At 52.7% G+C, this 13,112-nt stretch overlaps 1 protein-coding gene across 1 annotated transcript in view; it reads left to right on the top strand.

The window, feature by feature from the left end:
* The window catches only part of TSSC1 (tumor suppressing subtransferable candidate 1), a 140,485-nt gene that overhangs the window by 30,709 nt on the left and 96,664 nt on the right, over window positions 1-13,112 (top strand). The window contains exon 3 of the mRNA XM_012656954.1: window positions 379-511. Coding sequence (XP_012512408.1) covers window positions 379-511 — 133 coding nt within the window. The remainder of the gene's footprint in view (window positions 1-378; window positions 512-13,112) is intronic.

Genomic DNA, 13,112 nt, shown 5'->3' with positions numbered 1-13,112 from the left:
GGCAGGTCTGAGAGGTTCTTGACCGATCTGGACAACCGTGGATGACTCTGGCTCCAACACCAGTGATGGCCTAATGTTAGAGCCACTGGAGGACAGAGCTTTTGGGGTCTTATTTCTTTAAGACTGGATATGACCAGAGGGCAGTGTTACGTAGCTTGCCATCTTAAAAATACTGTACAAGGATTTCACACCTTGTCTTTGGAGAGGAGTGCAGTAAGAATGAAATTACAGAAGTACATCCTGTTAGTGTAATAGGAATAACAATTAAAGATGTATCTGTCATGAAATGCATTTGATTATTCTTTGTAACCATAATGTTTGATTAGGATGCTGAGGAAAGCGTTTGAGATCTGACGTGCTCTTTCCCTGTGTTCGTAGATCCACATCATAGATTTTGACGATGAAAACAACATTATAAATAAAAATGTCCTCCTCCATCAAGTGGGTGAGATCTGGCACATCAGCACCAGTCCCGCAGATAAAGGTGTGCTGGCAACCTGCTACAACAGAAGTAAGTGCAGCTTCCCTGCGGTGTTTGCTAACTAGAGGTTATTACGTAAGACTGGTTTTATATTGCTGATGGGTCAACGTGTGACTTACAAGGTTTGACCATTAATGAAGATGCTGTATGCACAGGAGAGGCTATGATACTGCGAGTGGATGTTTGCAGAAATCAGTACAATCCTACGATTCTAAGAATTGAAGCTGGAATCACAGCTATTCCAGGAACTTTTTTTTCTCGGATCGGGGAGTACCGTGCCGGAGGTTCTGGAAAGGTGGACAGAGGTGTCCCGATGCTACCAGTTGAGGGAGAGCAGGGATGTGCCCTTTCTCATTGCTTGGGTGCAGGTGTGGCAAGGAGAGGCTGTGGCTGTCTTCCAGTGTTCCTGGTGACAACGGCTCCGTGCACACGTGCACGTTGTGTGTTAATACATGTAAATAGCGTCTTCCCCCTGCTCCCCCTCTGGGACTGGCTACATTTACGTCCACGCAGACATCTGAGACGCTGAACTGACTCTCAGTGCTCCTCGCTTTGTCATTGTCAGTAACCACTTTCTGAATTCTGGCTTTGGGAAAAAATACCTGTGTTATCTCTTTTTCTCTTACATAAGGCAGAATAAAGTCTTTGTGTTTTTTCGATATGTAGTTTCTAAAACGCTTCCTTTTGTCCCACATGCCAGGATGCTTTTTAAGACGCTTTTAATGCATTCGGTCTCGTCTTCCTCTCACTGCCTCACTTCCAGAGCATTCTGTGCTTCGGCTCTCTGCTTCTTAGAATCCTGTGTAGGTTTCTTTCTACTTTAACTTTACAGCTACCTTTCTATCTTTTTTTTTTTAAATAGTCACTTATTTACTGAAGGGTCTTTCCCCCGTGCTCTTTATCTCTCGTTTTTAGTTTTAGTGGCAGGACTCCGTTCACGGGGAAGCGTCTCCCAGCCCAGCTTCACTCCTCTTCTTCCTGTCATCAGGAGTGAACCCGACCTGCTCAGGATGAGCCAGTTTATTCTTCTGTGTGTCTTTGCCTCCAGGGACAGAAAACCCCGCCCCCTGGACTGTGACCTCCGGTGGTTCCCCCCAAGTCTTCCCAGCAGCATATTGAGATGGTGACATCATAGGTGCCTGCTATCGTGCAGCTGTTCTGTTTGACAACTAGGGATAAACACTGCCTGACGCCACACAAGTGGGGCCCTCCCCCGACCCGCTCCATGTTTGGTTTTGAGTATTTTCCCCGCTGGTAACCGGGTGCTGTCCCAGGAGGCCGCCTGTGCCCTGTGTGTTGTCCCCGTCGCTGCCCCGGCGTCCCCGCATTGCTGGCACCTCTGCCTCTGCTCGTCTAGGCCAGTCCTTGCCCCACCCCTCTCAAGGGAGGTTGCAGCCTTCCTTTCTTGGAGAGAACCGGAAGCTTCCACCTATGAAGGTAGGATGGTCCTGTTCTAGCGAGGTGACTTTCGCACTCTTTGGACCACGCTCCTTTTTGATGAACTCAAAGTCAGCTGACCTCGGTTTCACCTCCCAAAGGCCCTCGCTTTCGCCACGTCACGCGCTGCAGTCGCGGAGTGTCCCGTCACCTTCGCCACCGCCAGCCGGTCAGAGGCAGGTCCTTGGTCCTGCCGCTACTCGAGGAGGGGCTGTGAGAGATGTGACCACTGGGCACCTACGCCATGGCCTCCCTGGGGCGTGTCCGAGCAGTCGCCGGCGGTGGTGTGCCCTGCCCCTCATGTGCGCAGAGCGCATCTCCGCTCCCCGCGAGTGTCAGCCAGCAGCGCCTGCGCAGAGTCCCGGCACTCACCACCCGCGTGGAATCCGGGTGCCGATCGGACGTCCGGTGTGGTCTGTCGGGCACAGCTCCCAAGGCACAATTCCTCTCTGCCCGTTGACCTGTGGCACCAGACCAGCTACTGCCCCCACATACCCAACACACGGCGGTGGGCCGGGCACGGGGTAGCGGCTGTCGATGTTCCATTCCATCAGGGAGAATGGAAGGAAACAAGGAGCTGCTGGTCCATTGAGATCCCCGTGGGGAGGCCCCGGGTCTTGTCTCCATCCTGAGCATCGTCTTTCCTCCTCCGTGGAAGGCGGCACGTGGGTGTGTGCAGCTGGGCTGGGCTGGTGGCCTCCTTCCTGCCAGAGAAGTCTGGGGGTCCAAGGGCCGCCTTTGTCCACTCTGTCCCTGTTGGTCCAAGCCGACAGCGGCTCAGCCGAAACAGGTTTCCCAAGAATCTTGTAGGTCTTCAGTGGCTTTCATGGGGATTCGCTCTGTTAGACAGGAGTCTAACTGCAAAACTTTTAGGGATGGCCCCTTCTCTACCTGGGCCTCCTGCTGAGATGGCAGAGGGACCTTCACCCTTCACCCTTCACCCTTCACCCTCACCCTCTGCCCTCTGGTCTGACAGAGGATCTGTGAGACGCTCCCTCGACCACCTGAAAGGCCGTCCCTGGGACTGCACTCTGACCTTGTGATCTTCCCAAGGTTTCAACAAAAAGTTGTGTGGCCAGCCCTTGACCTTTTCTCTGGGACACACTCTCCTGACAGTCAGTCTCTTAATTTTAGCGGCTTTTGCCATCTGGAGAGGCTGTTTTCAAAGCTATCCAGCCATCGTTCCTTCTTCTTAGCAGCTCTTCCCTCCATCTGTCTCTCCTGTCGCATTTGCCCCGCTGAGCTGGGAAACCCCTATGTGTGCATGTGTGTGTGCGTGTGTTTGTGTGTGTGTGTGTGTGTGTGTGTGTGTGTGTGTGTGTGACCAGCTCACCAGGGACAGAGCTGCCCCCAAGTCACTGCAGCCTCCTGCCTCCAGGTCACGAGCACCCTCCTCCCGCCATCGTTCTGGGCAGGCTACGCTTTTCTCTTGCTCCTCAGAAGCCTCCCAGCCTCCACCCGCTGCCAGAATCCAAAGCTGCTCCCACATTCAGGCATTTGTGAGCGCGGCAGCCACTTCCGTAGTGTTACATGCTGCATGAGAAATGACTGCAAGTACACCAGCCTATAGCGGCATGTACGGCTTCACTCCCGGTTTCCATGGGTTACGCCTCGGCGCGGCTTAGCTGTGTCCTCTCCTGGGACCCTAAGGCTGCCATCCGGGCACCAGCCAGGCTGCGTCCCCGTCTGGGCTTGGGCTGTTGGCAGAATCCAGTTCCTGGGTTGTCGGACTGAGCGCCCACTGCTTGGCTGGCTGTCAGTGGCCGCTCAGCTCCAGAGGCTGTAAGTGGTCGTTGACTTCAGTCGCTGAATTGGCGGTAATTGTAGCAGCGATAGAAAACTAATACAGTCACGAAGCACTGCTTAATCTTGTTCTGGTTATTCATAGGTGTAAGTTGATTGCTTCCTTCAAGTTATCCCAAATCTCTTCATTTCGAGTCAGGGGCTTTCAGAGACCAGCTCCTCCCACCAGTCTTTGGAGGCAGCACAGATCTTCTGTTAAATATTTCCCTCATCTGTCACCCTCTCTAGGAAGAAAGACAAAATTGTTTCACAACATTCATGTCTAGGTTCCAAGAATTCTAGTTTGTTCCTGCCACAGGCAGCACTGAAAGATTCCATCCCGTATGGAGGGCTGTTTTCCGACGTGAAATGCCGAGTTCTTTCTTCCGCTCCGAGCAGGAGGGAGCGGCAGAGCTCTGCGGCTTGTGTTAACCTTAGCTCTTTGCCCTTTGAAGCCATTCCCCGTGTCGCGCCTAATCTAGCCTAGTCGACACCAAGTCATCTGCCGCGACAGCCACTCTCGTGGGACTAGGTACAAAGTGCCCTGTTTGGAAGCCTTCAGAAGAGCTTGGAGTTAAAGATCTAAGCTTGCCATGCAGTGTGATACGGAAGACACGTTTCAGAGGGACTTAATGTATTTTGCAAACAGACACTTTTGCTCCATGTTTTGTACTTACCTGTCCTATAAATCGCTAGGCCTCCATGTTTCAGTAAATGAAATATGAATTAAATCCAAAACCACCACAAACCTGGATTAAAATGCATTGCTTCAGTTGCCACCTCCTGATAACAGATCTTTTGTCCAGACCAGATCCTCCTCATCTTCCAGTAGCGCTTCTCTGTCCCTGCCTGGGCCGGGGGAGGCTTCTCGCAGGTGCGTGTTGCGTGTTTTCCCTCTCATGCTTACTTACTAGTGCGTGTTTATGAGAAGGGCCCGTGTCTGATGTCCCCGCGCCCCCACGTGTGCGTTCTTGTGTCCCTGCTCTTTTGCGGCCCCTTCCTTTTTGTTTTGGTTAGCTGGCTGATACTGTGGTTAGCGGCAGCATCTTTTAGTCGGGAGGCTGAGGGCCTCTGACACCCGCCTTCAGCCGCACACCTGGTGGGGTGGCGGGCGGGCAGTGTGCGGGAGTAGGACCACATGCGGGAGGGGGCAGGTCGCAGGGCCAGCGTCCACGAGTTTCAGGAGCGCCCTGCTTCCAGCAGACAGCTGTCCTCTTTCACACCTGTTTGTGCCGTCGTCCTCCACAGGTGTCCGATACTCTTCCATGGACCTTTCAGGGAGGAAAGGAGAAAGGAATCACAGAAAGGTGGCCTCTAAGGGGAGAGTCTAGAGCAGAATTCGTTTAGAGGGGTCTACTCTTGTTTAGGAATCTTGGTTTGTCATAAACAACGTTACATTATCTGTAATGTAAAGATCCCACTGAAGTCTGCTATGTGATAGAACTCTTAGGCATACACACACGCACACACACGTGTGCTGGAATAAATATTTCAATGGCCTTTTAAATAAGGAAAATTGGATGGACTCACAACTTGGTTTATTAAATGCAAGCAAGAAAACCTTCCTCTGTCCCCTTTATGGCTGGACTTAGGAGGGGCGGTGAGCAAGGCCATGTTAAATTCCCCTCGTACAACTCCAGTGTCTCCCACTCACAGGCAGAAGTCTGCTTGCACGGTGATGTTCTCTCCGCGGTGCCTTAGAAATGGTACAAAATTTGCAGTAGGTTAAAGTAACCTAAAAATTCAAACTCTTTCAGATCGAACTATACACCCATCTATCCCAGCTTAAATCTCTATTCACGTGAAGACTAAGTGACGGACACAGATTGTCACAGATTATTGATAGGGACTTATAACTCCCATTGATCTTCATTCAGCCATTCTCTGTGATGACCAAAAAATACGTCTCAGAGTTGTGGGGGAGTCGTATGTATGGTGAACTCTCTTATAACTTTTTCTACGTGGATGGAGAAGATTGAAAAAACAACGTTAGCTTTTCTTTCTGATAATTTTACACGAAAAATGCATCACTCAGAAAGCAAAATGAGGGACCGTGCCCAGGGCGGAAGGTGTCTCGAGAGTACTGTTGAAACGTGCGGTGACCAGGGAGATCCTGATAGTAGCTGGCGCGTGGCAGCGAATTGCCGGTGGGTGCGCACGGGGGTGGGTGGCAGGTGGGTTCCACCCCCTGCAGAGGAGACCTGGACCCCTGAAAGCTCCGTTGTTGCCACCAGGAAAAAGCCTGGTCACTCCAGGGATTAAATGACGTCTATTTCTCGTCGCGTTTCCGCCTTTCGAGCTGTCGGATCCTTAAATCTACCCCCCTCCCCGATTCGTTTCCACTGCCACGTGTGCTGCCTGCAGACTCGTAAGTCTTCGCTGTGTCTCACTTCCTATGTTCAGATTCTTGGGCTCAACCAAGGCTTTCTTAAGATTTAGTGAGGGAAAAAAGCATATGTTTTAGATAAACTTTAATAGTTAAACTTTTTTTTAAAAAATGACTTTGCTGCTTTAATATCTGTTTTATTTTTCTGAATTAGGGTATGTTGTGTGTGTGTGTCTGCTTAGGCCGTGGTGTGTGTGCTGCCCCTGCTCACACTGTCGCAGTGTGATGTGTGTCTTTGTGCTTGTGTGTTTGTGTGTGTACCTGCCTCTGCTCACACTGTCACATGTGCCATGTGTCTTTGTACATGTGTGTTCGTGCGTGTGTTTGCCTCTGCTCACGCCGCCATTGCCGACGCTACATGTGGTAGCCTCGCGGGCAGCAGAGGACACCAGAGGTGTGGCTGTGTCCTGCCCACTGTGGTCCTTCCCGTGTTCCCCTCCTGTCTCGGGGCCATGTCCTGACCTGATCCGCTGTGCTGACACAAGCCATTTTTAAAGCCTCCTTCCACTTCTCTTGGTGTTCTCTAAATATCTTCAAAGACTTCTAGACCTTGCTGGAAAAACACGTTTGCGGAGTTGAATTGACTCCTTGCATACGGCTGAGGCGATATGCATTAGACGGTGTTCCCCAGAGCAGTTTGTCTCCCAACTCCCGAACCCCAGGAGCTCACACAGGGGACTCTTGTCAACATCTGAGGACCTCATATGGGAGGCCAGGCTGGCACCCCTGGGTCACCGGGGTGTGGTGGATAGACCTCGGGTCCAGGGGAGGCCAGGCCAGCACCCTCAGGTCACTGGAGCTTGATGGGCATTGTGGTCAGCAGGTGGAAGAGGCAGCCCCTGGTGGAAGTGGTCCTCAGGGACGGGCTGTTCGGTGTGGGCCGGAGTCTTGTGTTTCCCCTCAGGTGCAGTGACAGGTGTGTGAGCACAGAGTATGCTCAGACCGGGAGGTCTGGGTCGGAGGACCGATGCCAACACACTGCTCCCCAGGGGTTCCCCTGTGCCTCCCCCACCTCCGTGCCTTTCTGTGTCCCTGGCCCCCTCGCTGCCCTCCCTCCTGCCCATAGTGAGCTCTTCTTCACCCTTGGAAGCACGGGATAGCCTGACACGTAGATCTAAACAACAGAAAAGGTTGGATGTGCAGAGGTAGGGAGTAAGACGGTGAGGGTGGGGGAGAGGAAATGGGGAGGCGTAGGCCAGAGGATACAAAGTCGCAGATCTACAAGATGAACAAGTGTAGAGATCACTGTTAATAGTATAGCCCAGCGGCCCCGGCCTTTTTGACACCAGGGACCAGTTTCATGGAAGTCAGTTTTTCCACAGGCCACGGGGGTGGGATGGCGGTGGTTTTGGGATAATTTAAGGACATTATGTTTATTGTGCACTTTATTTATTATTACATTGTGATATATAATGAAATAATTATACAACTCACCATGATGCAGAATCAGTGGGAGCCCTGAGCTTGTTTCCTACAACTGGACGGTCCCATCTGGGGTGATGGGAGACGTCGACTGATCTGACAGGAGGCGGAGCTCAGGCGGTGATGCGAGCGATGGGCAGCGGCTGTGAATACAGATGAAGCTTCACTTGCTCACCAGCTGCTCACCTCCTGCCGTGTGGCCCGCTGACAAACAGGCCGCAGACGGTACTGGTCTGCTGTTGGGGACAGCAGGAGTATCGGATTCGGGATTTTTGCTGAATGACTAGATTGTAGCCACTTTTGCCACACACAGAAAACTAGCAACTCGTGAGATGACGGGTATGCTAATTCCTTCGTTACAGTAACCTTTGTTACTCTCCACATGTATCTCACAGCATCATGTTGCACCCCTTACGTTTGAACAATAAAATTTATTAAAACATAAAAAAGAAATACAGCACACAGTCACCTCCTCCTGGAAGCCTCTCCCCAGCCCTGGCCAGAGTCCCCGCTGCGCGTCAGTGCTCTGCACGGCCGCTTCTGCCCAGATCACCTCTGTGTTTACTGTCTGAGTTCACGCGCCTTCCCTGTGGACTGGACGCCCCAGAGGGCCTGGGAGCGCGTGGTTTGTCTCTGCGTCCGGGTGCCCTGGCTCGCGGGGGCGGCGTGGTTTTCGCCTCTCGGCGTGGTTTTCGCCTCTCGTCCTGGCACCCTCTTCTCCGAAACGTGGCAGTTTGGATGAGAAACCGTGTTGCTGTGAGACGTAGCAGCTACCCGGACTGGACTGACAGATGGAATTGGCTGAGTTGAACTGCATTGAAATAATCGTCTCGGCGAGACTTCGGAAGGTGCAGCGGATTCCTTTAGGAGCTGTGGCGCGAGAGCCCCGAGTAGTCAGCAGGAGGGATGCGAGGAAAAATGACAGCTGAACAGCTGCGTTCACCGAGGCCTGCGCCCCCGGGACGCGGCGTGCTGGCCGCAGGAGGCAGGGTTCTTCGCCTCCCTTTGTCTCTCTCCCTCCAGCACATGCTGCTCTGCGTCCCTCATGAGGCGTCTTTTGAGTTAGCAAGAGCCACTGTCAAAACGCATGAAAGGGGACAGAGGGAAGCCACGTGTGAAACAGCCCAGTTACTTTCCGACGTTCTTTCACCTCGCCAGGAAGGCAGGTGGAGCCGGGCAGCGGAGGCGGGAGGGGACGGGCACCAGGGTTGGCAGCTGGAAAACCCGGACCCGTCTTTCCCTCTGCTGGCCACTCGTTCTCTGATCCTGGACCAGGCAAGTAACCTCTGGGCTTTCACCTGTAAAGTGGGCACAATTAAACTAACACCATTATTTAAAAGAAAGTGATGAGAAAACCTGAGGCTGTCCTGAGTAGATGTACTTCCTCTGTGTCCTCTGCACGGGCAGGGCCCCGGGGCTGCGCTAACAGTCCCGAACGGCGGGGCCCTGAGCGTCTGGACTGTGCCGCGCGCTGGGTTGTGCACCTGGCGCCGGGAGTGGTGGGCGGTGGTGCGGCTCGGCCTGCTCTGCACTGGAGCACAGCGGCTGTCGTGGGTGCCCCCGGCTTGTGGGTGGCAGCGCCCATCGGCAACCCGCCAACCAGGGAGCCCGTCAGTGCTCGCGCTTCCTGGACGGGGCACGGCGCCTTCCAGGGTAGGTGGCCGAGTGTCGGCATGCTTGAATCCCCAGGATAAATGTGGTGTGTCTTTCTGTAGTGTCAATTTTATTTGATTTTACGTAATGAAAGCATTTGTAGCCTGAAATGAATGTAGGTAAGTTAGGATGCAGAATGCAGACTTCACAGGAATCTCATGAATAAAACGTAAGGCTCCCAGAGGGTCCCCTGGCTAAGGCCCTCAGGTCCTGTTATGCAAACACCTGACAGTTCGTAAGGATCTTGCCACGCGGGATGTACTTCCTCTGTCCTTTGTCACCGGCGTGGCTCCCTGAGGACACAGGTGCTCTGTTCTAGGGATTGTGGGGGCGGGGAGGTGTTGCACAGGGAAGCTCTGGGTGAACACAGGCAAGATTTGTGATGAAATGGGCCCTCTCACGGGGCCCCCTCAAACAGAAGGTGCCCCAGGTTCTCTGTCTCAGTTTTCTTCTGCCAAGTCCCAGGGGCCGAGCCGACAGGCTGTGCCCCACTCCTGAGACCCCCTCCTTGTCTTCTCTCCTGCGGGAGGATTCTTCCCATCTGTGGGTTCAACTCCGACCGTGACCCCGGAGGGCCAAACGGGGTCTGCACAGTGGGCCTGGGTGAGGTCGCGTGGGGACCGTATCCGGGATACGGGGTGATCCAGAGTGGTAGCTGTGGGGGCCCAACACCTCGGCCGTTGCAGTGAGCCTGGAGCTGGGGCCCCCTCGTCGGTGGCTTTCCTCTTTGGTCCCGTTTTCCTCGTTTCCCTGGGAACCAGGTAAGGGCAGTGTTTGTGTATATTCTAGGCAATACCGCTTATGGCGAAAAGAATCACAAAGGAGATCCCTGATTGGCCATTTGCTTCCGGCCTGGGCGCTCGGGCTTCCTAAATTCCTGGGGATCATTCCGTGGGCCTGAGCATGGTGGTTCTTGTAGCTGGTCCTGCTTTTTACATTGTCACAGCTCCAGCCTGATGGAGTCGGGTCTCTCAGTGCACTCGTGTCAGGGGTGACCTTGGCCCAGCAGTCTGGACCCCGGGGACCTTATGGCGAGTCTCCCTCGTGCTGTTTCATTCTGGGGACTGGAAAGTCGAGGGCGTTCTGTAGAGGTCATTCCCGGGTCCAGGGAGCAGAAGAGGAACTGTTTCTGTAGCCAGGAGAGGTCACCAAGTGCTCCATGGACACACAGTGCCCAGTGCAGTGTCGGGGTGGTCAGCTCTCAGAAAACGCCTGCAGCGAGAGTGAGGGGCGGCGGATGCCACGGGCTGGCAGAACTCGTGCGTTTGGCAGGGTGTGCCGGGCGCCCGCCTGCCCTAACTGTGAGTTGCGATCCGAGGAAAGAATTCTCTGGAGGCGTGGACAGCTGCATGGAGATGCTGGGTCAGGGTACGGCCTTGGCCCGGAGTTCCGGCCCGGAGGACGGCGTCCTGGGGAGGGATATTGGGAATGTGCCAAAGACTCGTCGTGAACCTCAGATGCTAATACGACGTCTCCACTTGGAGTCGCTGCCCCTCCAGGAGGTGGCGAAGCTGGGACAGGTCCTGAGAACAGCCTCATGATGCCTCATGGTCACCACGGGCACCACTGTGTGTCCCTTGCAGGTGGCCATTGATCCTGTCCCCAGGGGCAGCGGGGCTATGGTGGGGGGTCCTTGGCTAGAGCAACCAGAGACCGTGCAGCACCTGGAGACGCGTTGCCACTGCCTCTGAGCCTCAGTCTTCTCATCTATAAAATGGGAGGAATTATGTCTGCCTTGACTACTTTAGGGTTGGGATTCATAGGAAGCCCATATATATGAAATGCTTTGAAAATCATAGTATTTGTGACTATTATTACGTAATTTCTTACATTGTTGTTCTGTCCCGCTGTTGTTTTAACATTAGTGCTGTTACTTTAATTTTCTTTTCCAAATCTAGCGAGAACTTCCAGGTGTGTATTTGCTGTGTGCTGTAACAAAACAGCATCAGAAGCAAACCTGCCTCAGCCAGCAGGTGTCGGGCACCGTCTGTGGGCTCCACCAAACACTGCTGAGTTCCTCACTTGGATTGATTGTTTAGTCCCAGCAAAACTAGGAAGCAGACATCACCAGCGATCCCGATGTTTCGGATGAGAGGACAGGGGTCTGTAGCGGCTACGGGACTTGCCGGTGTGTGCACGGGTGCTGGAGGCGGGGTTCAAGCCCGGGTGGCCCGTCTGGAGACTGTGCCCTGCCCGTCTTTGTGTTTTGCCTTGTTGGGTCCCAGACTCACTCTCACACGGCTCTTCTCCTCTGTAAGGAGGAACTTTAAACACACTCACCACGGAGGACGCTGGTGATGTGAGCCTGTGTCACGAGGCTGCAGGTGTGGTGACTCTGGGCGGAGGGACCACACCCAGTGAGGAACGAAGACCTTCTCACGTGTGGGGCTTGGAGAAAGTTTAAGGAACTCCTTGTGCTCAGTGATGAAGGAAGAGCGAGGCTGCCCGTGTGGGTGTCGGGCCCACAGTGGGCCGTTACAGAAGGAAGCAGGGGTGTCAGGGCCAGTTTCCCACCTCCCGAGGCTGGGGCCGTTCCGGGGTGCCCTGTCAGAGCACGCTCTGAGTGGGCAGATTGCTGGTCTGAACAGAGACGCCGTTCCTTAGGCCTAAAACCTTTAATTTCAGACTTTCTGACATGTCTACATCAAATAGTTTCAAATATGCAATGAAATTTTATAATTTTTATAATTCTGAGAGATTAAGTATTCTCTTCAGTGGCTAGTTTATTTATTTATTTATTTGATTTAGAAAGGAGTTGTGATATAAGTTAGCTTGTTTGCCAATTTCTGAATCTCCAGAAAGAGCCGGAGGTTATGGGGCTTTCATGTTCTTGCATTTCAATGACGTTGACCACTTTTGGTTTATATATTTGGCAGTGATAGTGATGACTTGCATTTAAGCTGATGAAAGTCATCACAGCCAACGTGTCCCTGCCCACATCAGCAACTGCAGGAGAGACGTCACCGGCATTCTGAGTGTGACTCTGCCAGGCTCTGTTTTGAGCGCTTCAGTGAGCACCGGCTTACTGAGTTCCCATCTCACTGAGGAAGAAACGGAGACACAGTGAGGCTCTGACTTCCTCAAGGCACCTGTCTAGTGCCGGGACCTGGGCTCTCGTGCACCCCTAACTATGCGTGCAGCCTCTCTGTTCAGTTGAGAACACCTGCAAGGGGCTCTGTAAATCTAACTAATTCATCCAAAGTTCCAGACCAAGTTAGTACTTCACAGTCAGTGCTGAATCAGAAAGACCCTGGGGTTTGGATTTAGGAGACTTGTGTTTTCCCTGTGATTTTACCGAAAGTTAGTACTGTGACTTTTTTGTAAATTTCAGAATATTATGGGGGTACAAACTTTTTGTTTACTTGAATTACTTTGGTACAGTTTGAGTCAGTTATAAGTGTGTCCATCACCCAGATAGTGCACATTTTACCCGTTAGGTGCGAATTTACCCATCCTATCCTCCCCCTCCCACCTGCTTGATTTCTGTTGAATTTTACTACCATATGTACACAGGAGGGTTGATCATTTAGTTTCAATTTAAAAGTGAGTATGTGTGGTGTTTCTTTTTCCGTCCTTGGGATATTTCACTTAGGAGCATGGTCTCCAGTTCCATCCAGGTTGTTAATACTGTGACCTTTGACACTTGAACTTTCTAGGCTCAATTTTTGTCACCTGCAAAAAAGGAAGTTTAACCTTGGTTATGGCTAAGACCCTTTCTGTTCCCCACTTTAGACATTCATTGTTATATACACTTTTGAAAAGTTGTTTTTGAGTTTCTGTTGTGGTTAAGACACAACCCTGAGTACTGGGCTGAGAGATGAGAAGGTGCAGAACCAGACCCAGGCCCCGGGTCCAGCGGGGCAGAAACAGGGATGCAGCCAGTGGGTGGCCCGGCCAGATGGTGTGGTGCAAACCCTGCGTTAGGGTCCTTGCTGCGTTGCGGAAGCAGCC

The sequence above is a fragment of the Propithecus coquereli genome, unplaced genomic scaffold, assembly GCF_000956105.1.
Source record: "Propithecus coquereli isolate 6110/MARCELLA unplaced genomic scaffold, Pcoq_1.0 Scaffold529, whole genome shotgun sequence".
Lineage (NCBI taxonomy): Eukaryota > Metazoa > Chordata > Mammalia > Primates > Indriidae > Propithecus > Propithecus coquereli.
The sequence above is the reverse complement of the archived record's forward strand: the minus strand, read 5'-3'. Positions and strand labels throughout refer to the sequence as shown.